This window comes from Myxine glutinosa, chromosome 2, assembly GCF_964187855.1.
Source record: "Myxine glutinosa chromosome 2, kmMyxGlut1.1, whole genome shotgun sequence".
NCBI classification, from domain to species: domain Eukaryota; kingdom Metazoa; phylum Chordata; class Myxini; order Myxiniformes; family Myxinidae; genus Myxine; species Myxine glutinosa.
In genome coordinates this window covers 48,989,119-49,015,114 of record NC_136262.1, presented here as the reverse complement: position 1 = coordinate 49,015,114, position 25,996 = coordinate 48,989,119, and the positions used below count along the sequence as shown (strand labels likewise).

General features: G+C 51.0%; 1 protein-coding gene across 1 annotated transcript in view; it reads left to right on the top strand.

The window, feature by feature from the left end:
* Positions 1-25,996, top strand: part of LOC137421808 (calsequestrin-1) — a 113,305-nt gene that overhangs the window by 37,857 nt on the left and 49,452 nt on the right. Inside the window, exon 6 of the mRNA XM_078773250.1 lies at positions 3,302-3,432. Coding sequence (XP_078629376.1) covers positions 3,302-3,432 — 131 coding nt within the window. The remainder of the gene's footprint in view (positions 1-3,301; positions 3,433-25,996) is intronic.

The window sequence follows — 25,996 nt, the reverse complement described above, 5'->3', positions numbered from 1 at the left end:
GACATTATCCCAGAAGGATTTTGCCTTGTTCAGGTGTTTTGGAAAACTCCAGTTGGGCTTCCGTACATCTCTCTCTCTCGATCTCTATCTCTATCTCTATCTCTCTCTGTCTCTCTCTGTCTCTCAGCAGTGGGTTGCTCCTGGGTCTCCTATGTTAGAACACTCCTGTGTCTTTCATTGAGTTGGCGACAGATGGTGCGAGTTGAAACTGTTGTACCTTTTATCTGAAGGTCAGCTTGAATCTGTTTGGCAGTTGATTGAGGTGCTTTCTTCACCATTCTAACAATCCTTCGCTGCAAGTTCGATCAAGTTTTCTCTTGCGGCCACGTCCAGGGAGGTTGGCTACAGTGCCATGGGCCTTAAACTTCCTGATAACATTGCGTACGGTGGACACAGGAACATCAAGGTCTCTGGAGATGTACTTATAGCCTTGAGATTGTTCATGCTTGGCTACATTCTTGTGTCTGACCTCCTCAGACAATTCTCTGGTTTTCTTTCTTTTCTCCATGCTTATTGTGGTACACACAGTGACACAAAACAGGAGAATGACTTTTTTTCTCCATTTAAAATGGTTGAATGAGTGAATTATATATTGCAGGAAACTGCAACTCACTATAGGTGAGTTCATTTCCAAAGTAAGTGAGAATCACCTGCTTGAAATCTAATTATTTCTAACAACTTCTAAAAGGTGCCAATAATATTGTCCAGGCCATTTTAGGATTTCTGTGTGGAATAAGCTAAGATTTAGTAATTTTTTCAGCTTTTTTTGTTTTGTTCCACTGCAAACCAAAGAAATACATATGTGGATACCAAAATATATTTTTATTTCAACAATTTTCTGGAAGAAATGGTGCATTGTTTGAAAAAAGTGCAAGGGTGCCAATAATTTTGGCCGTGAATGTAGTTTCATTGTTTTTGGGGATGCGTATACATATTACATACACAGCATAAATATTGTGAATGATATAAATTGAGAGAAAATTGATTTTTTAAAAAAAGGAAAGATAAATGGAGAGAATAAGGGGCAAAGGGAGACAGATGAGTTGGGAAAGGAGGGAGGAGAAAAGGGAGAAATAGGAGTTATTTGTGCAAGTTTTCCTTTATTTTGTCCTTCAACGCCGCTGTTGGTGTGTCACCTCTCCCTCCCACACCCCTAACCTCCTTTTTATGCAGGGTGGCCTGAAAGTCGATTTATCCCATCCCAGTAATGTATTCGTTCTTAAACTCTCTTAATACACAGGTTTTATTGTGCAGTACTTACAATAATTAATTGGTCATTACATCCGCTATGTAGGTGGACGGAGGTTAATGTATTCACCCTTGTTTGTCTGTCTGTCTGTTTGATTGTAAGCAGGATATCTCAAAAAGTTATGGATGGATTCAGACGAACCTTATTGGTCATATTGGGTGTGTTACAAAGACAAATTAATTTTAATTTGGTGAATATCCGGATCTGGATTGGATACTATAAATTTTAAGTCATTCTGCACCATTGAAGGATTAGGGCCAAAACACGATATATTGTGCAATATTTCAAAAGGTTGTGGACGAATTATGACAAAACGTGGTGGATGAGTTGGGTGGGTAAGTGACAAGAACACGCCGATTACATTTTGGAGGTGCGGATGCAGATCCGGCCTATCGATGGGATACAAAACGTAAATTGTACTCAACCTGGCGGAGTATGCGCTCTACCGAAGTTGTGTCCATATGTTGTGTCCTCGACATCTATCTATAATTCCAGTAATCTCTGTACGTTTGTACGTTTGTACGTTTGTCTGTCTGTGACCGCTGTTTCTCGACAACCACGGGTCCGATATACTTTTAACTTGCCAGGTATATTGCTGGGGACCCGAGGATGTGCCTTTTCAAGGTTTCATATTAATCGGACAATTACTTACCGAGCTATGTCCAAAAAACGATTCAACCAATCAGAGAGCAGCGAACGATCGCGTGTGCCGAACGTGGCGGGCACACTCTGCCTCGGATGGCACATTTGAGAGCGTATTCATTTATTTCACGTTTGCAAACTATGTTGGCGTTAAACTATGTTTTACAACTAATAAAAACGAATTTGCGATTCATTCGCTTTCCTGCGCGTTTGTGTACGCGATGGCGATTTCTTTACCAAACTCCGGAAGCCGTTCGCTTTGGACCGAACCATTGCATGTAAATAGAGGGGGGGGATTGTCACCACTCGCAAGCCGTTCGCTTTGGACCAAACCATTTCATGTAAATAGAGGGGGGGGATATAATTTTAGATATATATATATAGTACGGGCATGCCCTAGTTGTATACAAATGGGAGAAAGGGGTTAAATGGGGCATATAAGAGGAGAGTATAAAACAATAATAGTTTTGACCATTTACATTAACAGGTGAATTTAATCTTTATTTATTTATTTAAATAAAATATCAAATTCCATCGAGCCATTGCAGAGAAATAAAATCTCTCTAATGTGTTCTGTTCATTAAGTGCTATTGGGCCACACGACAGCTGCTGGTTAAACCATAAACGGTGAAATGTATAATCCTTACTATATGTCACGGACTGGTGTGTGTGTGTGTTTGTCACACGAATCCTAAAGTTATTGGCCGATTACATCCAGACTTGCTACATAGGATCACCATGACCCCAATTAGTGCATAAGCATGTTTCTATCTTTGCCAGTGGCAATGGGGGAGCGAATGGGGGGACGGGGGGGGGGGGGGACGCAAATTCTCTATGTAAATCTGTAGCATGTAGCACCACCTCCAGGTGGGATAGGGTATTACAAGTCTCCACCCATTACAGTAAAGTATTCTTGTCCCCACGTTTTCCAGTGCAGTGAGGTGTTTTGAATTACACAGCAAGAGATATTTTGAATTACACTTTTGAATAAGGATAATAATTAATATAAGCCCACTGGCCGCTTCCGTAGGGAGCAGGTAATGGGAGCAGGTGCTTCTAGTTGTTTTAATTATCTCATTTTTCACAATACCATGACCATATGTCGCACTACATTGCCCTGAACGCTGGGAAACACCCTTTATTTATCTTTTTTTTGTTATGGTTGTGTGGGGCAGGGAAAGGAGGAGAGGTTTGATATGCAGAGTTCCTGTATAACAAATCTTTCATATATCGACCAGTCCACAGATGTCTGTGTTCGTTATGACGAGACCCTTTTGTAATGCTCTCTCATCGTATTATGACATTTCAATTGATAAGTGGTGTGAAGATGATTGAGAAAAAGCAGTGATTGCTGTGCTTCATCAAATTATGGTTGAAGGGATTGTAAGGATTGCATTTCTTTTTCCGCAGACTGCGAAGAAACTTTCGATGAAGTTGAATGATGTGCAGTTCCATGAACCATTCACAGATCATCCAGTCAACATGGCTGACAAACCCCACACTGAGGATGATATAGTACACTTTGTGAAGGAACACCGCAGGTTGGGCAACATTCTTTGGGGGCAATTTAACATTTTGTGCTCGAATAGTCGAGTTATATTTATTTATTTCATTCCTACCTGTGCCCTTCCCTACACTGATTCCTCTCTCCTTCAAACCTTCTTTCCTTTTTTTATTTCTCCTCCTACACTAAGTCACGATCCTTTCTTTTCCCAATACTACCCCCTTCTCTTTAATTTCGAAATTTTATTTTTCTCATTTTACTACCCTCCACCCTTGCTCTTGCATGCATAATTATTTGTAGATCCCTCTTTATGGCTTTATACAAATGTAAAGGCTCATGGAAACTGGTATATGCCACAAATATTTACCACGGTCACTGACCTGATCAAACCTGGTGCCATCCTTGATGATGCCGAAGACTCTCTTGGGTCCGCCAGTGTGCCAATGAGATTGGCATTAGCCCAAGGGAATGTTGGTAGAAGGCGGAAGACCGACAGTTATGAGGGTCGCTATGCCCTTAGTTGGGTATGCGGATTAGTAGTAGTAGTAGTAGTAGTAGTAGTAGTAGTAGTAGTAGTAGTCAATCTATAATAATAAATGGCAGTGTGTATGTCTCTCCTCCATAACTCCAAACCCATGAAACCTAGTGGCCCCAAACATACTTCTCAAACTCTAAGGAAGTGCATGGATGAAAACTGTGTTTGGATTTGTTAAAACATCCCTTTTGAAGATCATTTACACTAAAATTTACACTAAAATTCAAAACAGGCTTACCTTGGGTCAGCCTGCATCCATCTCACTCAGCTCAGGGTCTTAATTCTGCCATTTTGCCTGCTCAGTTCAAAATTGCCTCACCTCAAAACAGGTCGGTTTCTGTACAATAAAGCTTCATATCGACAAATCATAATATTGCTGATCTGCATACCTACAAGTCGCTGTATTCCTGTACACTGTAGCCTACATTGCAATGCTTATAAATGCCAGTGTTTGTGCCTTTATTTAATTTCTGCACATGTTTTATATCTAACATGTGATAAGCTTGATAATCTCTTCACCTGAATTGAATTTCAAAAATTTAACTGCGGAATTGACCTTAGAGGAGTACCGACTGCTTAAAAAGAAGTGTTCATTTGTCCAATTCGGACATTATTGGACACTTCGGGCATCTCAACAGTTTTGTTGGAGTGCCTGCTTGAGTGCTTAAGCCCCTTGACTTGTGCTCTACTGTTACGTGCTCCTCCCCAACCCCCGGTCACGGTGTACCTCCGAGCCCCGAGAGGAGTCACGGCAGAAAAATGTGTTATTCTGTATGTCAAAGATCAAAGATCAAAGGTGAAGCCACACCAATTGTTACCAACAAACAAATATTGTATTAAGATCACACAAGAATAACAGTACAGCAATAATAGTAATCAAAAGTACAATCAATATATACACAAAGAATTAAGTTAAGCACCCTGTTACGTGGTCCTCCCGGTAACTACCTGGTCTGGGTGACCCCCGGACCGTGGGAGGGACCCCGCCAGAAAGATATATGGTTTATACGCTTTCGTAACGCAATCAATATGAATTCCGGTCAAGAAGAAACCCCACACCAAGGATCCGGAATAATCAATAATATATTCCCTGAGCAATCAACAACCATCAACAATGCACAATCAATATTACAAAGGTATAAACTCATCTACACAAACTCTAAGATGGCCATCTTATATATTCCTCACGTGAGCCCCACTCCTGACTCCCTCCGTGGTCAATGTCTCCCACAATGTCTCTCGTCTCCGCACACGGGCGGTTGAACGAACCCCGGGCGGACGTGCTCCAAACGTGCCGTCTCGTACCGGGGACAGCTGTTGCAGCGCACCTCCTTGCCAAGCAACGGGGCAAAACCCAGCGCGGCTTCCAACGCGCGCGAGGCCCCGAAGTGCGACCCGTACGCGTCCTTGTAGACGGGGCAAAACCAAGCGCGGTTTGCACCGCGTGCGAGGTTCAACGTGCGACCCGTACGCGTCCTTGTAGACGGGGCAAAACCAAGCGCGGTTTGCACCGCGTGCGAGGTTCAACGTGCGACCCGTACGCGGCCTTGTAGACGGGGCAAAACCCAGCGCGGTTTGCAACGCGCGCGCGGCCCAACGTGCGACCGCTTGGTTCCGTGCACGAACTCACGGGGACTTCACGTGTCAACAGGTAGTTACGCGTCCAGGTAACTCCTCTCGCCAAACGGGTTTCGGAACGCCTCTGTTTTCCCGCGCAGCGCAAGGTCGATTCCCTCTTCTGTCGTCGCGGGGCGAGGAAGAAGAATCCCCGTCCTTTTCTCTCCTCGTGTCTTTTTCTTCTCCCGTTTTCGGTCACTTCCGTTTCCGGCCACTTCCGTTTCCGGCCACTTCCGTTTCCGGCCACTCCCTCAGAAGGGCTCCTGACCCTCCAACCACAACAACTACACCACAACTTAATATACTACACACGGATAAGCAAAGACCTGAATGGTAATTCACATACATTCACATAAATATGTAACAACCCCTACACAACGAATTAAGGTAAGCACCCCCTAATATATATTCTTTGTGTATATGTATACATTGGCATATATTCTAAGGTATGTGAGATCAAATAATGATTGGTATGACATTAGCAATTATCCATTGATTAAATGCAGATGAGTGCACTCATCTGTGACGCCCATCGCTCGTGCAGCACGATCACGTGGGTCCTACACACGTTATTGACGCAAAGATCGCTAGAGGTCTTCTCAGAACAATGACTGTACGTTAGAAAACATAAACGTCATCCACACTGTCCGTGATGGACCTATAGCTCCATACTTAAATTGAGGTGAAAATATGCCTAAAATTCCCAAAAAATTTCACCTTAAATTATTCAGAATAAAATATTGAAAACGGCATGATTGTTATGTTTTTATGTGACCATAATATCACTTCTCCAGAAAATATAGCAATATCATGGGTATATTACACTGTTTTGACGACAACAAACTTGTAATGTGCGAGGTTGTAAAAAAACGGGGGGGGTGCTTAACTTAATTCTTTGTGTATATATCCTATGATGGTACCATCAGTTTCGTAATATATAACTCACTGTGCTCCAAGTGAGTGAAACAAGAAGATTCCCAATGTCTCTTTCCCGGCTTCAAACCAAAGTTGATTCCGATTTCAAGCCAAAGTCGATCCCGGCTTCAAGCCAAAGTCGATCCCGGCTTCAAGCCAAAGTCGATCCGCTCCAGCGATCGTCAGAACGATGTCTAATCGACCAGAATCCCGTTCGGATGACAGTCACATTCACGCGGCCAAAGCTGCGCAAAGGTGCCCTCAAGGTGACTGGAAAATCCAAAGGCGCCCTCCAGGCGACTGGGAAATCACACCCTCGGGTATGGACATTTCACGGCTCCAAATCGGCGAACCGCAGATTTACCTTCAAAATCCACGTTGCACACACACACACACCAGATAAACGTCTGTATGCGGTGAAAACGGCTGAAGCGAAGCAAAGACCTTGCGCGATGCGCAAAGCGCGTGAGTCAAAATGCCCGACGGCCTGTACTCGAGGTGTAACAGCCCGACGATGATTCTCCTCGGAATCCACCGCCAAAAACCTGACACGCAGGTTGATCTGTCACAACGATAACAACTCTGTCGCAAGAATCCCTTTCCCGGGAAACCCGAAGTTCGCTAGTGACCTCCGTTCGTCAACGTTTGCTCCAGAACTCGAAGCAGCTCAGCTTTCTTGTCGAACTTACTCGCTCCGCCATCTGTCTCTCCTCCTCCTCTTCTTCGTCATCCGGTTCCGGTTTCATTTAAAACATTAACTTTTTTACCTTTTGAAAATAGCAATATCTATTTCCCTTAAACGACAACAATAATAGTACATGGAATCAAAAATGTTTACAGTGGATGAAAACCACAACAACGGAAGTGACGAATCCGTAACATCTACAAGCAGCTTGATAATGGAACACCCGGCTGTTCACCATTCTCATAACTTTAATTTGCTTTATCTGTCTTTTGACTTTGATGATTAGACATGACTTTGATGCTCAACTCTGAATGATACGCTTATGCCTGTGAAGTTAGAGCCCATTTCATGTTAGTTTACCCATTTCCTGATTGAAAGTGTGGATTGTACCATGACTAAAAATAGGAGTGCTTATAAAACGTCAATACTGTACTGTGTACTACAGTATTATTCACAAAATAATAATTGTATTTGCTCCTGGGGTGGGAGTCCGGAGGTGGGGTGGGGGTAGTAGGGTGGGACTCCGGAGGGAGGGGAAGGGGTGCGGTGGGAGTTATTTTGCGCCTGTTTAGTTTGCCAAACCCTCATATTCTATGGCACTGCCTTCCCCTCCTCTCCCCTCCCCTCACGCTACCTTACCCTCCCATTGTTGGATCCATCACTCACGCGAAATGTACTTTCTTGTAACATCAACAGTTTAAACAGTAACTTGCAACACGGCACAGCTTTAGGCCACAAAAACCCGAGGCCTCTCAGCTCCTCCCACTCTGCAAAACCAACCGTCACTTCCGTTTCCCATGACGTCACTGCCGTTTTCCCAATATATGAATGTATGAATATGAACATGTGAATTCCTAACATGAATTACATGTGAATTACAACATGTGCATTCCAAACACCTCTCCTCATGCTGCCTTTGCTTCCCCTCTCCTCACGCTGCATTACCCTTCCCACTCCTCACACTGCCTTTGCTTCCCCTCTCCTCACGCTGCATTACCCTCCCCTCTCCTCACAGGGCATTACCCTCCCCTCTCCTCACAGGGCATTACCCTCCCCTCTCCTCATACTGCCTTTGCTTCCCCTCTCCTCACGCTGCATTACCCTCTCCTCTCCTCACACTGCATTACCCTCCCCTCTCCTCATACTGCCTTTGCTTCCCCTCTCCTCATGCTGCATTACCCTCCCCTCTCCTCACACTGCCTTTGCTTCCCCTCTCCTCATGCTGCATTACCCTCCCCTCTCCTCATGCTGCCTTTGCTTCCCCTCTCCTCACGCTGCCTTTGCTTCCCCTCTCCTCACGCTGCATTACGCTCCCCTCTCCTCACACTGCCTTTGCTTCCCCTCTCCTCACACTGCATTACCCTCCCCTCTCCTCACACTGCCTTTGCTTCCCCTCCCCTCACACTGCATTACCCTCCCCTCTCCTCATGCTGTCTTTGCTTCCCCTCTCCTCACACTGCATTACCCTCCCCTCTCCTCACACTGCCTTTGCTTCCCCTCTCCTCACGCTGCATTACCCTCCCCTCTCCTTACACTGCATTTGCTTCCCCTCTCCTCACACTGCATTACCCTCCCCTCTCCTCATACTGTCTTTGCTTCCCCTCTCCTCACACTGCATTAGTGCATTACCCTCCCCCTCTCCTCATACTGCCTTTGGTTCCCCTCTCCTCACACTGCATTACCCTCCCCTCTCCTCACACTGCCTTTGCTTCCCCTCTCCTCACGCTGCATTACCCTCCCCTCTCCTCACACTGCCTTTGCTTCCCCTCTCCTCACGCTGCATTACCCTCCCCTCTCCTCACACTGCCTTTGCTTCCCCTCTCCTCATGCTGCATTACCCTCCCCTCTCCTCACACTGCCATTGCTTCCCCTCTCCTCACACTGCCTTTGCTTCCCCTCTCCTCACGCTGCATTACCCTTCCCGCTCCTCACACTGCCTTTGCTTCCCCTCTCCTCACGCTGCATTACCCTCCCCTCTCCTCACAGGGCATTACCCTCCCCTCTCCTCATACTGCCTTTGCTTCCCCTCTCCTCACGCTGCATTACCCTCTCCTCTCCTCACACTGCATTACCCTCCCCTCTCCTCATACTGCCTTTGCTTCCCCTCTCCTCATGCTGCATTACCCTCCCCTCTCCTCACACTGCCTTTGCTTCCCCTCTCCTCATGCTGCATTACCCTCCCCTCTCCTCATGCTGCCTTTGCTTCCCCTCTCCTCACGCTGCCTTTGCTTCCCCTCTCCTCACGCTGCATTACACTCCCCTCTCCTCACACTGCCTTTGCTTCCCCTCTCCTCACACTGCATTACCCTCCCCTCTCCTCACACTGCCTTTGCTTCCCCTCCCCTCACACTGCATTACCCTCCCCTCTCCTCATGCTGTCTTTGCTTCCCCTCTCCTCACACTGCATTACCATCCCCTCTCCTCACACTGCCTTTGCTTCCCCTCTCCTCACGCTGCATTACCCTCCCCTCTCCTTACACTGCATTTGCTTCCCCTCTCCTCACACTGCATTACCCTCCCCTCTCCTCATACTGTCTTTGCTTCCCCTCTCCTCACACTGCATTAGTGCATTACCCTCCCCCTCTCCTCATACTGCCTTTGGTTCCCCTCTCCTCACACTGCATTACCCTCCCCTCTCCTCACACTGCCTTTGCTTCCCCTCTCCTCACGCTGCATTACCCTCCCCTCTCCTCACACTGCCTTTGCTTCCCCTCTCCTCACGCTGCATTACCCTCCCCTCTCCTCACACTGCCTTTGCTTCCCCTCTCCTCATGCTGCATTACCCTCCCCTCTCCTCACACTGCCATTGCTTCCCCTCTCCTCACACTGCCTTTGCTTCCCCTCTCCTCACACTGCATTACCCTCCCCTCTCCTCATACTGCCTTACTTTCCCCTTTCCTCATACTATCTTTGCTTCCCCTCTCCTCAAGCTGCATTACCCTCTCCAGGGGTGGATCCAGGAATTTCAAGACTGGGTGTGGGGGAGGGGTGCATGCAACTATAGCGCTTGGTGGGGGGGTTGGGGGGATCTGGCGTTCCTCCCCCAGGAAATTTTTAAAAATTGATTGTCAGAAACGGAATTTAGCGTGTTGGGGGGGGGGGGCATATGGGGGGGTGAATGGGGGGTCTGGGGGTCCTCCCCCAGGACATTATAAAAAATTGATCGTCAGAAACGGACTTTAGCACGTTGGGGGGGAGGGGGTTCATGGGGGGTCTGGGGGTCCACCCCCAGGAAATTTTAAAAAATTGATCGCCATAAACGGACTTTAGCGCATTGGGGGGGGGGGATGGGGTGAATGGGGGTTCTGGCGCTCCTCCCCCAGGAAATTCTTAAAAATTGATCGTCAGAAACGGCATTTAGCGTGTTGGGGGGGGGGGGATGAAGGGGGGTCTGGGGGTCTTCCCCTGAGAAATTTTTAAAAATTGATCGTCAGAAACGGAATTTAGGGTGTTGGGGGAGGGGGGATGAAGAGGGGTCTGGGGGTCCTCCACCAGGAAATTTTAAAAAAAATGATCATCAGAAATGGCATTTAGGGTGTTGGGGTGGGATGAAGGTGGGTCTGGGGGTCCTCCACCAGGAAGTTTTAAAAAATTGATCGTCAGAAACGGCATTTAGCGTGTTGGGGGGAGAAGGGGGGGTCTGGGGGTCATCTCCCTAGGAAATTAGTTAAAAATTGATATTCAGAAATGGCATTTAGCGTGTTGGGGGGGAGGGGGTGAGGGATGAAGGGGGGTCTGGGGGTTCTCCCCCAGGAAATTTTTAAAAATTGATCGTCAGAAACGGCATTTCGTGCGTTCTTGGAAGTTTCTGCAGTTCCTTGTGTTCCTCCCTGGTCCAACAGTTCAACAGATTTGCGATGACTAATGGTCAGATAGAGGAACTGGTGAAACGACTTGCCCAGCTGTTCCTTCTGCTGTAAATTGATGAATTGTGTGTGTGTGTGTGTGTGTGTGTGTGTGTGTGTGTGTGTGTGTGTGTGTGTGTGTGTGTGTGTGTGTGTGTGTGCTGATGATGATCCATGCAGTCGGGAAACTAGTCAATTGTTTACGGGTTAACGTTCTTACTTTAGGTGGAGAAACTATGTTTGAGATTTGCAATTTAAATAAAGTTGAATATGGGATGTTGTGAAATTAACATCATTTACAACAATCCTTTAAATTATTTAAGTTTAGGAACAACCGATACTGTAAAGCGCGGCGTTACGCGCGCTGCTTGTGAGCAAGGAGGAAGCGGCCAAGCGGTAACATATAAACGTCTTTATTGTAAGAGCACACTGTAACACTGAACTGCTCCGGGCTGGTCGCCCGGTGTATATCATGAGGCCACGCCTACCCCTCGGGCGTGGCCACCGCCCACTTGGTGCGTGGAATGATGTCACCACGCCAGTGGGCTTTTGTGTCCGCCACACGCGCCCCCCCAGAATTCCCGCGCACCTGGAAGGCCAGTTTGCGGGGCAGACGAATGACCCGGCCGAAGCGCCCCCTGGCGATCGGCGGCGTCCGGGGTGCAGGGATGCCAGGTGGGATGCCCCTGGCTGCCCCTGGGATGGGTGCAGGACCGGGGGGCGGCGTGGCGGCGGGGTTGGGCGGTGCGGGGGGTCCGCCCGCAGGAGGGCGGCCCCGACGTGGGGGTCGGGCCACTGGCGGTGGATGGTCCACATCGAGGTGGGCCGGCTTGAGGCGGTCTACCGAAACGCGGTCAGGAGTACCGCCGATGTCCAGGGTGAAGTGCTTCGCCCCGGTCTCCAGCACGCGGAAAGGCCCGTCGTACGGGGACCGCAGTGGTGTCCGATGGGCATCGTGGCGGACGAAGACGTACTCCGCCGTGCGAAGCTCCGGGGCGACGTGCGTCGGTGGGTGCCCGTGGCATGCCGTTGGCACCGGGGCGAACCTCTGGGCGGTCTCTTGCAGAGCGGAGCGCTGCTGTGCCGCGGACCATGGTGCCGTGGAGTCGGGGAGGAACTCGCCCGGCACCCGCAGCGGTTGCCCGAAGACCAACTCCGCCGCGCATGCGCGCAGGTCCTCCTTGGGCGCCATCCGGAGGCCCAGCAGGACCCAGGGGAGCCTGTCGACCCAGCCGCCATCGCGGAGGGTGGCCCGGAGCGCGGCCTTCAATGAGCGGTGAAATCGCTCACACAGGCCGTTAGCCTGGGGGTGGTAGGCCGTGGTTCGGTGCAGCCGGACCCCGAGCCCCTGCGCAACCGCCCCCCAGAGCTCCGAGGTGAACTGGGGGCCGCGGTCGGATGAGATGTCTGAGGGGGCGCCGAACCGGGCGACCCAGGTGGCGATGAAAGCCTGCGCGACATCGGCCGCCGTTGTCGACGCCAAGGGCACGGCCTCCGGCCACCGGGTGGTGCGGTCCACCATGGTGAGGACGTAGGTGAAACCCCGCGAGGGGGGCAGAGGTCCCACCAGGTCCACGTGGACGTGGTCAAACCGGCGTTCCGGCACCGTGAACGGGGCCAACGGGGCCTGGGTGTGCCGGTGCACCTTGGCGCGCTGGCACGCGAGGCACGTCCTGGCCCAGCCGCGGACGGCCTTCCGGAGGCCATGCCAGACGAACTTGTCGGCGATCAGCCTTTGGGAGGCCCTCGCGCCCGGGTGGGACAGGCCGTGGATGGCGTCAAACACCTGGCGCTGCCAGCCCGCGGGCACGATGGGGCGAGGACGCCCGAGGGAGACGTCGCACAAGAGGGCCGCGCCCGCGCCGTCGAACGGCACCTCGGTGACGCGGAGGCCCGTGACGGCGGTCCGCAAGGCCTGGACGTCGGGGTCAGCGGCCTGGTCCGCTGCCATCCGGGCATAGTCGATGCCGAGGTGGACTGCGTGGGCGACAGCCCGGGAAAGGCAATCCGCCACCGGGTTGTCCTTCCCCGCGACGTGCTGGATGTCCGTCGTGTACTCGGACACGGCCGAGAGGTGACGCTGCTGCCGGGCCGACCACGGCTCGGTGACCTTGCCCATCGCGAAGATCAGCGGCTTGTGGTCGACGAAGGCAGTGAACGCCCGGCCCTCGAGCAGATGGCGGAAGTGCCTGACCGCCAAGTGAAGTCCGAGCAACTCGCGGTCGAAGGTACTGTAACGGCGTTCGGGCGGGCGAAGCTGCCGGCTAAAGAACGCCAGCGGTTGCCAAGCTCCACGCACCCAATGCTCGTGCACCGCGCCCACCGCGTAGTCCGAGGCATCGGTGGTGAGGGCGATCGGTGCATCGGGCGCCGGGTGCGCGAGCATGGTGGCGTTAGCCAAGGCGAGCTTCGCGCCCGTGAACGCCGTGTCCATCTGCTCGGTCCAGGTAACGTCGCCTTTGCCCGGCTTACCTCGGAGAGCTTCGTGCAGGGGGCGCAGGAGCTGGCCGATACGGGGCAGGAACCGATGGTAAAAGTTCACCATGCCCAGGAACTCCTGCAGCCCTCTGATCGTGCGGGGGCGCGGAAACCCCTTCACCGCCTCCACCTTGGCCGGCAGGGGGACTGCTCCGTGCCTGGTGACACGGTGCCCCAGAAAATCGATTGTGGCGGCGCCGAACCGGCACTTTGCGGGGTTCACAATCAGGCCATGCTGGCCCAGGCGTTCGAAGAGCGTGCGGAGGTGGCGTAGGTGCTCTTCGCGGGACGCGCTGGCGACGAGGATATCGTCCAGGTAGACGTAGACAAAATCCAAGTCGCGCAGGACGCTGTCCATCAGTCGCTGGAACGCCTGAGCCGCATTCTTCAGACCGAAGGGCATGCGCAGGAACTCGAAGAGTCCGAATGGCGTGATGACCGCCGTCTTTGGGACGTCCTCCGGCCTGACGGGGACCTGATGGTAGCCGCGTATGAGGTCCACCTTCGAGAAGAAGGACCTGCCCGCCAAACGGGCGGAAAAGTCCTGAATGTGGGGGACGGGGTAGCAGTCGGGAGTCGTGGCGTCATTGAGACGGCGATAGTCCCCGCACGGTCGCCATCCCCCGCCGGGCTTCGGCACGATGTGCAGCGGCGACGCCCAAGCACTCTCCCGAGCGCCGAACGATGCCGAGTCGCTCCAGGGTAGCGAACTCCGCTTTTGCTACCGCCAGCTTCGTCGGCTCGAGGCGGCGTGCCCGGGCGTAGACCGGTGGCCCGACGGTGGGGATGTGATGGGCCACCCCGTGCTTGACGGCCCCCGCCAAGAAGGTGGGCCGCGTGAGGGCCGGGAAGCCGGCGAGGAGGCGTGTGAATGCGTCCGCTGCCGGAAGCGTACAGACCAACGTGGCCGGAACCGAATCGTTCAGCAAGCCGCTTGGCAAGCCGCTCGTTGAGCTGGGCAACGCACAAGCGAGCGAGCTGAACGTCTCGGCCTGGACAAGCCGTCTGCGCTTGACGTCGACCAGGAGCCCATTAGCGCACAGGAAGTCCGCGCCAAGCAGTGCCATGGGCACGTCGGCAGTGACGAACGTCCATCGGAAAACCTGCCCTCCAAACCGCAGAGAGAGGCAGCGTTTTCCATACGTACGGATGGGCGTCCCGTTCGCGGCAAGCAGCGCGGGGCCCCCACCCGCGGCGTGCTTGTCTGACGTGCCGGCGGGAATGACACTCACCTGCGCTCCCGTGTCGCACAGGTAACGGCGCCCGGAGAAGGTGTCTGTTATGAACAGCAGGCTGCTCGAACGGCTGGCGCTCATCGCCACTATTGAGCGCCGGCCCGGGCGTTTCCCGACCCGTTGAAGGAGCACGGCGGATGACACTGCCGAGCTTCGTGGCCGAACTTGGCGTGGAACCAGCACCAGGTGGTGGAGCTGGAGGAGCGCGGCTGGCTCCGCCAGGCCGGTGGAGTTGGCGGGTTTCCCCGCAGTGGCGGTTTTCGCCGCGGCGGTGGGCGGGGCGTGGCGGCGCTCACGAGGTGCGTATCAGCATGCTGCTGAACATCAGCGTGCTGTAGAAGCTGATGCTGTGGAACATGCTGCTGAACATCAGCGTCGAGGGCCGTGACGGCCACGCCGACGCTCGCCCGCGTGTCCGAAGCGGCGAAGTACCTGTCCGCCTCGGCTGCCAATGCTCGGGGTTCCGTTCGCTCGGTCCCGGCCAACGCGAGGCGAACCTGCGCTGGAAGTTGGCGCCGGAAAAGCGCCCGGAATAGCGAACCGGGGGCTTCGTCGCCCAACAGTGACAGCATATGGTCCATTCGGACCGACGGGCACGTCTCACCGAGCTCGGGGAGATCCAGGAGGCGGTCGGCCCGTGCGTCGTCCGTGAGGCCGAACGTGGCTAGGAGTAGCCGCTTGAGTGCCTCGTACTTGTGGCCGTCCGGTGGGTGGCGAAGGACGGACACAACTCGAGCGGCCGTGCCGGGCCCGAGGGAGGCGACGACATGGCAGTAGCGCAGGTCGTCGTTGGTGAGGCGCCGAAGCTGAAATTGGGCTTCGGCTTGAACGAACCAGACTTCGGCCTGGGCCTCCCAAAATTCGGGAAGTTTAATCGCCATTGCCTTGTCGTTGGCCATTGCAATGGCGTCGTGTTCGGAAGGATCGCTACAGCAGATCCAACGTCGAGGGTCACCAGTAAAGCGCGGCGTTACGCGCGCTGCTTGTGAGCAAGGAGGAAGCGGACAAGCGGTAACATATAAACGTCTTTATTGTAAGAGCACACTGTAACACTAACACTGAACTGCTCCGGGCTGGTCGCCCGGTGTATATCATGAGGCCACGCCTACCCCTCGGGCGTGGCCACCGCCCACTTGGTGCGTGGAATGATGTCACCACGCCAGTGGGCTTTTGTGTCCGCCACAACTGTACAATTAATTAAGTGTTTTGTGCGTGCGTGTATGAAAGAGAGAGATAGAATTGTGAGGAAGAGAAATGAAAAAACGAGATGTGTGATGTGCATGCGTGCGGCATGTTTGTGTGTGTGTGTGTGTGTGTGTGTGTGTGTGTGTGTGTGTGTGTGTGTGTGTGTGTGTGTGTGTGTGTGTGTGTGTATGTGTGTGTGTGTGTGTGTGTGTGTGTGTGTGTGTGTGCGCGTGCGCGTGCGGCATGTTTTTGTGTAGTTCTACTGGAGCTTTCTGATATGGAATTTCTGATTTGTGTAGTTCTCGCGAAACGATTGTCATGATCTCCTGAGTTAATTAGGCTAATTAACTACAACGAATCCAGAAGAATTCCCATGTTTCTAAACGCACACCATGTTAAGGTGTATAGAGCAGCTTAATAGGTCCTTCCATGGCATGCCATTCTCATTACTAAATAAATAACAAAAACAATGATAATATTTTACAAAGCATTTATTCCAACTCAAGCACTGTGTCAGGCAGGTATGCTGCAAGGCCATGGAAGCCGATTAAAATTTGGTCCATTTGGACCAATGGGCTCACTAGTAGTTATAAAAGACCCGTGCACTCCCACAGTGTGAAATGATGGTGATGACAGACTGTGTGCTGGTCAAAGCCCGGCTCCGCCATGCGCCGAGGTTGTGAAGCTCAAGGCAGGGGGTTCTCCCCACAAAAGAGATCAGATAGGACAGCGGAATGTGAATTATTTTATTAATCGTAAATTACGCTATTTTGGAACAGACGGCGCTTGTGTTTCTGAATGAAAATGTCACACACATCATGTGGGGATATGGTGAAGTCATGGTGTATGTTCATGAGGGCCAGAGATGCCATCCGACTTTCTCCCATGGAATTTCCTACGTATGGTGGGTCTTCAGACGACGCAGGTAAGAAAATGAGCGTTCGGCCTCACAGGAGCCTACTAGTCAGGTTCACTATGTTAACAAATATAATTTCGTTCAAAATTTTGGGAGATTAGCAAAACTATACATTTTTGGAATATTCAGAGCATGAGGAATCCGAAAATCAATGTTGGCATTTGCACAGACACCTGCATGGCCGCCATTTTGGATTTTCAAAATGGCCGCCATAAAATACATATTTTGCGCTATCTCGGCTTCTAGTCAATCTAGAAACTTAATTAAATATGCTAATCCTATGTTTTCTGGGTCAAGGAATCCAATAAAGGCCTCAAAATAGTGCTCAGGATTATAGAAAAGCAACAAACAAAGGTCATTGAAAACCATTGTCTTTATATTTGTGATATAACTGTATTACATGATACATGATATTGCAAGTCCTTTGAAGTTATAGGTATGGGTTTATAAAGCAAGAAAACAGCCTTGTTAGTATCAGATTGAATTATAAGTCCTATACACAGGATCTACTAGGTCTACACCGTTCAGGAATATGCTTTTACAGATCTTCATCACTGTCCTGAGTGTCATTTTCGCAAAGGTGTCTACGCAAATGCCAACATTAATTTTTGGATTCCTCATGCTCTGAAAATTCCAAAAATGTATAGTTTTGCTAATCTCAAAAAATTTTGAACGAAAAAACATAGTGAACCTGACTATACAGGGAGGGTGCATCCAATATGGAGTAGGACTTTGATGGATGGAAATTCGTCTCCATCTACTGCGTAGAAACAATCCATGAATGTGCATGGCAGCGTGTTGTTGGGCTTCCTTCTCCAAAACATCTGCCAGTCTCTAAGCTCATTTATCAGTCCTGCTGGATGTTCCATGTCGTTTTTCCAACGAAACAGCTTCTGATGAAGGGCTGGAATGTCGCAGGTATCAGCGATTATTGCAGATGGCATCAGCAGAAACAGATCACTACCTTCCCGATTTTCAGCGCAGGATCGGTGTCCATTTCCTGGCTGAGGTGGTCGAGAAATGGAATGGACTTGTTTCTGAGGTAGAAGAGCAAGGTAGTATTGGCGGCAGTGTTTGGATGATGGATTTGTCGTTTTACAACTCTCGGCATTGTGACGTCACCTACTACAGATTATATCATGGCCTTAGCGTGATCGAACCAAAGAGAGAATTCAGTTTCAGAATTTGACCCGAGTTGAGTGAGCGCGTCCTACTTGTCGTCAATCATAGAGTATGCCTCCAGCACATCCATATAGAGTATGCCTCCAACACATCCATGCCGTTGCGTTGCAGCTTGATTTGAGTTGCAATTGTTATGGATTCGTCACTTCCGTTGTTGTGGTTTTCATCCACTGTAAACATTTTTGATTCCATGTACTATTATTGTTGTCGTTTAAGGGAAATAGATATTACTATTTTCAAAAGGTAAAAAAGTTAATGTTTTAAATGAAACCGGAACCGGACGACGACGAAGAGGAAGAGAAAAGAAAGAAGGCGGAGCGAGTGAATTCGACAAGAAAGCCGAGCTGCTTTGAGGTCTGAGCGAACGTTGACGAACGAGAGTAACGAGTGATCTTTGGGGTTCCCAGGAAAGGGATTCCTGCGACAGAGTTGTTATCGCTGTGACAGATCAACCTGCGTGACAGGTTTTGTGGTTGATTCCGGAGAGAATCATCAGAGTGCTGTTACGCCACGAGAACGGGCCGTCGGCCATTTTGACTCGCACAGGACTTGCGCTTCGCTCAAGGTTTCATCTCGCTTCAACCATTTTCACCACATTCAGACGTTAATCTGGTGTGTGTGTGTGCAACGTGGCTTTTGAAGGTTAATTTGCGGTTCGCCGACTGTGAGCCGTGGAACGTCCAAACCCGAGGATGTGATTTCCCGGTCGCCTTGAGGGCACCTTTGCGCAGCTTTGGCCGCGTGACTGTGACTGTCATCCGAACGGGATTCTGATCTCGATTAGACATCGTTCTGACGATCGCTTGAGCGGATCGACTTTGGCTTGATGCCGGAATAGAGACATTGGGGAATGTTCTTCTTTTCGCTCACTTGGAGCACAGTGAGTTATATTGTACGAACCTGATGGTACCATCATAGGAAATGTATTGTTACGGATCCGGGGTCGGCGCTCCCGTTACCAAGGGGGGGGGGGTGTTAATCCCCTTGTCCTTTTAAGCTGGCTGTCCTCCCGGTCCTGGAAACTATGACGTCACTTCCGGCCGATGGTAAGTAGGGTTGTAAGCCCAATTAGTCTTATTAACTAAATACTACCACCGGCCTTAAGCGAGGAGATAATTTCTACCTGAGCCGCAGCGGTAATGGATACGCCGAGCGAAGCGAGCTGCGACCCGGGCCGTTAACAAAAGACTAAACCCGATTCCAACAGTCAGCCAAATCGTGCCACGTATACCAATTGGGGACAGGACGAAAGCGATTGGGTGAGAAGAAACCAAACAGGTAAAGAAAGAACAATTATTTATTATACAAGAATTAGAATGATTAAATAGGAAACAAAAGAGCAAGAATATACAGTAGGAAATAGCAGACACAGGGCAAACCTTAAAGTCTTAATTAACACGCCCAGGACAGAACAAACACACTTACACGGGAGGATGGGATGGCAGGGATGGTAGGAGGAGAAGGGTCCAAGTAGCGTCCGGCCGATGTGAAGCCGTCCAGGTTTCGGCCCCAATCCCCGCTCCGGCTTTGTGTCGAAGACCTCGGCAGGCAGCTCCGCGTATCCTTGGCTGCAAGCGGGCTTACGTATAACGGGAGGGAAACGCTTCGGCGTACGTAATAGCTGGATCGTCCACGGAGCGCGCACCTAACCAGTTCGTGCAACAACCACAAAGGACTCCTCGCTTCTCTGCCTCTAATTATTCGGGCTCCCTCACTCATCTCTCCTAATCCAAATTGGTTATCAATCCCTCTAAACCAAATTTGTCCCCAATCCCTATTCCTCATCAATCCCTCCTAAGGAGGAAGAGATCTCTGACCTGATCTCTTGATCTCTGACCTTCAATTTGGTTTCAGACCTGGTCACTCTACTCTGGATATGCTGCTTCTGCTTTCTCAACAATGGATGGAGGTTCTCAATGCCAAACAGGAAATTAGAGCTGTCTCCCTTGACATTTCACGTGCCTTCGATACGGTCTGGCACCCCGCTCTGCTCATCAAACTCTCCTCCTTTGGTATCCATGGAAATCTCCACGCATGGCTGGCGGACTTCCTCTCTGGTCGTAGTCAACGTGTGGCCCTGAATGGGTTTCTCTCATCTCCTCTTCCTGTTCAGGCTGGAGTTCCCCAAGGCAGTGTTCTGGGCCCTGTGCTTTTTCTGGTCTTCATCAATGATCTCTCTGAATCTCTTGAAAATCCTCTCTATCTCTTTGCTGACGACTCTACTCTCTGTCGCTCCATTCCTCATCCCTCAGATCAGCAGTCTGCAGCCTCCTCACTCTCTGCAGACCTGGACAAAATCACAGACTGGGCAAACAAATGGAACATGTCTTTCAATCCTGACAAATCTCACACTCTTACGATGTCTCTCCGAAAAGACCGACTGGACAACCCTCCCATCCACTTTCTGAATAATCCTCTCCAAGAAGTTCTGTCACTCAATGGGTCTCACTATCTGCCATGATCTTTCCTGGGAAAACCACATTTCAAATCTGGCCTCCAAAGCCAGTCGCCGACTGGGCATCCTCCGTCGTGCGAAGTCCTTCCTTGGTACACCTGAGCTCCTCACCACTTACAAGGCTTTCATCCGCAGCTCTATGGAATACTGCTCTCCCCTCTGGTCTGGTGCTCCTGCCTCACACCTAGCTCGTCTTCACGCTGTTGAAACCAAAGCGTTCAGAATCATTGGAATCTCCCGCGATGAAGCTAACTCCAAGGGCCTTTCACTCACTCACCGCAGGCAGATTGGTGGTCTTTCCGTCTTCTACTGACTCCTCTCTGGCCTTGCCCCCCCCAGCTCTCTCTGGGCTCTGTCCCCCAAATATTCCTACAGGTCACACAAGATCTGCCTGCAACCCTCTTATGGTTAAACTGCCAAAATCAAGACTTTCTGCTCACCTTCACTCCTTCATTCCTCTTTTCTCCCGCCTCTGGAACAAACTCCCTCACTCTCTTCAATCCCACTCCACCCTCCAGGTCTTTAAAACAGCTGTTCACCACCATCTCTTATCTTCCCCCATTCAAAACCTTGATCTTTTCTTCCCCCACTAATTTTGGTCCCCTTGTGTTTTATACCTCCCCCCCCCCCCTTCCCACGCCTCCTCCCCCCAAGCCCTCTCCCTCCCACACTTCTCCCTGCTCTCAAATGTTGTGTTTGTGTGCTTCCCCTTCTCTCCCCATCTTGTCTTCCGCTCCCTCTTTTTATATATTTTGTTTGTCTGGTTGATTTGTTTGTGAAATAAATGTTAGCTCTTTTCACGAGCCTCGATTCAGTATACAAAAAAAAAAAGAAAAAAGAAAAAAAGATGGAATATAAGCACAATGTCACCCCCACGTCATGATGCGTCTTACATACCAAACATTTGCACAAACCGCATGGTGTGGAGTCTATCGCCTCAGGTGAGTGTATGCAGATGGTGCGAAGAGATTTTTCCCTAACTAACGACTAAATGACATCAACACACTTTAAACTACCCGGGGTCTCTCCCTGCAAAACCATTGGCCATCATTAAACGATGTGGTTCTAAAAAACAATTCCCATTGCACATACTGTGGTGCTCTCCAATTTGGGGTCTCACTCCCCCGATTCTGCACCCTGTGCCCTCGCACAATTTCGGGGCTGGGTCGTGTGGCTCCCCTAACAGGTCTGCTTACCTGTGCACCTCCGCCACTGCACGTTGCCACCTGAGCGTACCTGCTCCTCACCCTAACCTACCTTGGGGAAGGCCTTCTGGCTCTCTCCCCATCTATGCCCCCTCTGGCATCGGGCTACCCGGGTCCGTCCCTGGATCTTCAGGCCCCACTGAACACTACTGGCTCCCAGAGCCTACCTGCGGCCTCACCTGGCTGACAGACTAACAGTGGCGGAGTGCTCAACCATCCATACCTCTAACATGCCACATGCCCAGCCATTACATTTCGCCCACACACCAATCAAAGCAGTCCTCTGCTACTTTCACACCACAGATGCCAATATCCACCACAATTTACCTATACCCTCTACCTACTCTTAAACTACCCTCCCCGGGTGTCCGTGAAGGGGGTCCATCTTTCCCCCATCCACTCCTTCGCACCATGCACTCCACTCCACTTATTCCACCATACTCACTCCACACCATCCATTCCATGTTCCATTCACTCCATTCCATCTATTCCATCCAACCATTCTCACCTGTACTTCACTTGCACACCTGGTGCCCACACACCTGGTGGCACTTGCACCCTCCTTTCCTCCAGGACCATTCACTCAATACAATGCACAATCACACACTGCATCATCTAATCTACCTATTGCCCTTCTATTACTCGTGCATCCCAGTCTTCCCTTACACTAAGCACTTCCCACGTCGTTAACATCCAAACGACCCTACTCTATGTCCCCTCCTACCTGTACCATGTCACTACTTAAATCTAAAGTTACCTATGGTCATTCCTAAATCCCTAACATTATCCAAACCCTCCCTGGCTTGGTTTTCACCGCCATAACCCCCTAAACTATTGCTCATGTGCCCAGGATGTGAGGTGAATATACTATCACTATTAATACTATCATATTAATAGTGATACTATCATAATAGTGAATACTATCATATTAATAATATACTATCACTACTAATACTATCACTATTAGTCCACTACTCTGAGCCTCTCGGGGAAATGCATTTTCACAGCTCGGCTTCGAAAAGCCAGCTATCTGTGCGGATGGTCAGTCTCCTGATGGTTGGGTCCGTCCGGCATCGATTCTGGGGAGGAGGCATACTCGGACCGAGATTCCAAGGTCCATCTCGGCGCGGACCCTTTTGGTCTCCGGCCCGATGATCTAACCTCACCCGGTCGGAACACCGCCCCCGTCAGGGGGCGCTGCTCCGAACCCTTCTCCTTCCCCTCAAACCGGGCCGATCGCTTTGCCTAACAAAGCGTGGTACCGACCGTGCAGGGCAGGACCCGGCCCGAATCATGCACGGCGCTCCGGGCAGGAGCGATGCGGCCACGATCCCGGCCGGCTCTCGCAGCACACAAAGAGCACCACACCCCGAGCGCTTGCGTCGGCTATCCGTCGGCCTAAATGCTGTCCCGGTGAAAGTCGATGCTCCCTTTGCATGCTCACACCATTCGTTCCGTTTCACACTCGTACATCTCGGTGCTCCAACGCCTCTCATGCATTCCACACATGCCTTCAATCCCAACACCGCACTCTCTGTTACACACCACTCGCTGTTCGCACACTCCATAACACACCTTTCTCGCGCATCGTCTTGCGCACACTCTCCCGGTACGGACTCCGTACCACTCATGGGGGTGCACTCTTGCACACACCCAATCACCACCGCACCCCCTCGCGCACACTCCTCGGTTACATCCTCTGTAACAACCATGGGTGTGCACTCTTTTGCACACCCAATCACGTGCTCCACAACCAACTCAGGTGTGCCTCCTCGCACACGCTCCTCATCCGACTCACACTCTTGGTCACACTCACTCCCACTATCACACTCTGTCGTGCATTCATTCTCACTCTCGACAGCACACTCACTCCTCGGCGCACACTTTTTTCTCTCACACGCGCCACTCTCAACCGTACATCTCACCACGGACCTTTTACGAGCGCCCGGGTGCCATCGCGATCCCAAGCGCGCGAAAAACCCGTTCGCGCCAAACATTCTCCTGCAAAATCTCCCCGCACAATATACAGCCCGACTCACCTGGGTGCTTCTTCCTCCTCGCTCCAACACCACCTGCAAATCTTTATTTGGGTTACTAAGTACATCACGCTGAGAGCACAGACCTTGCACCAATTCCATCACCTCCTCCTTTATTTCTTTCTTAGTCTCCCTCCGTCTCTTTTTAATTTCACTCACCCCCTCTTCCACTTCCTCTAACTTTTGTTTCACCTCCTCTATTTCCCGGTGTGCCCCCACAATTTCTTCTTCTAAGGCCACCTTAGTCGTCTCTATATGTTTCCTAACCTCCTGTTCTCTTGCCCCCAATGTCTCTACCACCTCATCCAACCTCTTTGTCAACCCCTCATGTACCATCTGACATTCTTTCTTTGTCGCCATTAATTCCTTCTTTATCTCCCTTTGTGTCGCTTTCAGCCCCCCTATCACCGCTGTGTTCTTGTCGACTTGCTCCCCTAATTCCTTTTGTCCCACTGTCAGCTGCCCTACTCCTTGCGTCAACTCCTCTATACCCCCTTGTAACCTCGCCATACTCTTCCTCACCTCTCTCTCCATGCGCTCCTCACACTGCTTTACCTCATCGCGTACTCCTCCGACCTCTTCGCTCACCCCGCGCCTTATATCCTCCCCCATCTCTCCTATCTCCTTGGTCGATGCCGCCCTCATCTGTTTGATTTCCCGGGCGGATTGCTCCCCCATTTCCCTCAATTTGCCTTCCATCTTATTTTCTAACCCCGCTAACCCATTCTTCACCCCTTCCATTTGGTTCTCCTGAGTGGCCATTCTAGTTTCCAATCCTGTTAACCCTTCCTTCATTTCCCCAATTTGGCTACCCACGCCCTCCAATTGGCCCCCTAATTTGCCCTCTAATCCTTCCAATTTGCTGTCTAACCCGCCCAATTTGACTTCTAGGCCCCCAATCTGATTGCCCAATTGCTCCCCCATTCTATTTTCCATTCTCACTATTGGCCCTCATTTCTCCCATTTCTTTTCCTTAATCCCCCAATTTTGCTGTCTAACTTCCCAATTTGGCTTCCCAATTGCTCACTGGTACCCCTTGCTTCGTCCCTCTGCAGGTTGATGGACGCCTGTATTTGCGCCATAAATTGCGCCATCAGGGCTTGCATGTTGCCCACCCCCATCAGCGCAGCGGGCGCGGCCCCTGCCGCCATGTGCGAGGCGCCGCCATTTTGTGTGCCTGCAACCCCCACTACGGCACCTTCGACCTCCTCTTCCATTGCTTCCACTGCCTCCCTGGGGTCCTGGGTTGACTCTAACTCATCTTCTATCTCGCCCACCGGCATCCGATCGCCTTGATCATCCATGGCATGATTATAATTTGGATATTAATAAAAATTTTGGCCGCTCGTAATTTTGAACAAATTTTTTTTTTCAATATAAAAAATTTGGTTCGGGTCCAAATCCCACTCCCCGGCACCAATTGTTGCGGATCTGGGGTCGGCGCTCCCGTTACCAAGGGGGGGGGTTAATCCCCTTGTCCTTTTAAGCTGGCTGTCCTCCCGGTCCTGGAAACTATGATGTCACTTCCGGCCGATGGTAAGTTTGGTTGTAAGCCCAATTAGTCTTATTACCTAAATACTACCACCGGCCGTAAGCGAGGAGATAATTTCTACCCGAGCCGCAGCGGTAATGGATATGCCGAGCGAAGCGAGCTGCGACCCGGGCCGTTAACAAAAGACTCAACCCGATTCCAAAAGTCGGCCAAATCGTGCCACGTATACCAATTGGGGACAGGATGAAAGCGATCGGGTGAGAAGAAACCAAAGAGGTAAAGAAAGAACAATATTATTTATTATACAAGAATTAGAATGATTAAATAGGAAACGAAAGAGCAAGAATATACAGAAGAAGGAAATAGCAGACACAGGGCAATCCTTAAACAGTCTTAATTAACACGCCCAGGACAGAACAAACACACACACGGGAGGATGGGATGGCAAAGATGGTAGGAGGAGAAGGGCCCAGGTAGCGTCCGGCCGATGGGAAGCCGTCCAGGCTTCGGCCCCAATCCCCGCTCCGGCTTTGTGGCGAAGACCTCGGCAGGCAGCTCCGCGTATCCTTGGCCGCGAGCGGACTTACGTATAATGGGAGGGAAACGCTTCAGCGTACGTAATAGCTGGATTTTCCACGGAGCGCGCACCCAACCAGTTTGTGCAACAACCACAAAGGACTCCTCGCTTCTCTGCCTCTAATTCTTCGGGCTCCCTCACTCATCTCTCGCAAGTAGTCCCACTCGGCCGCCTATATTGGCCGCTCGCGTATTAAGCCGCCTGCCCTTAGAACACACCCACCGGGGAGCTCGCCTCGGCCTT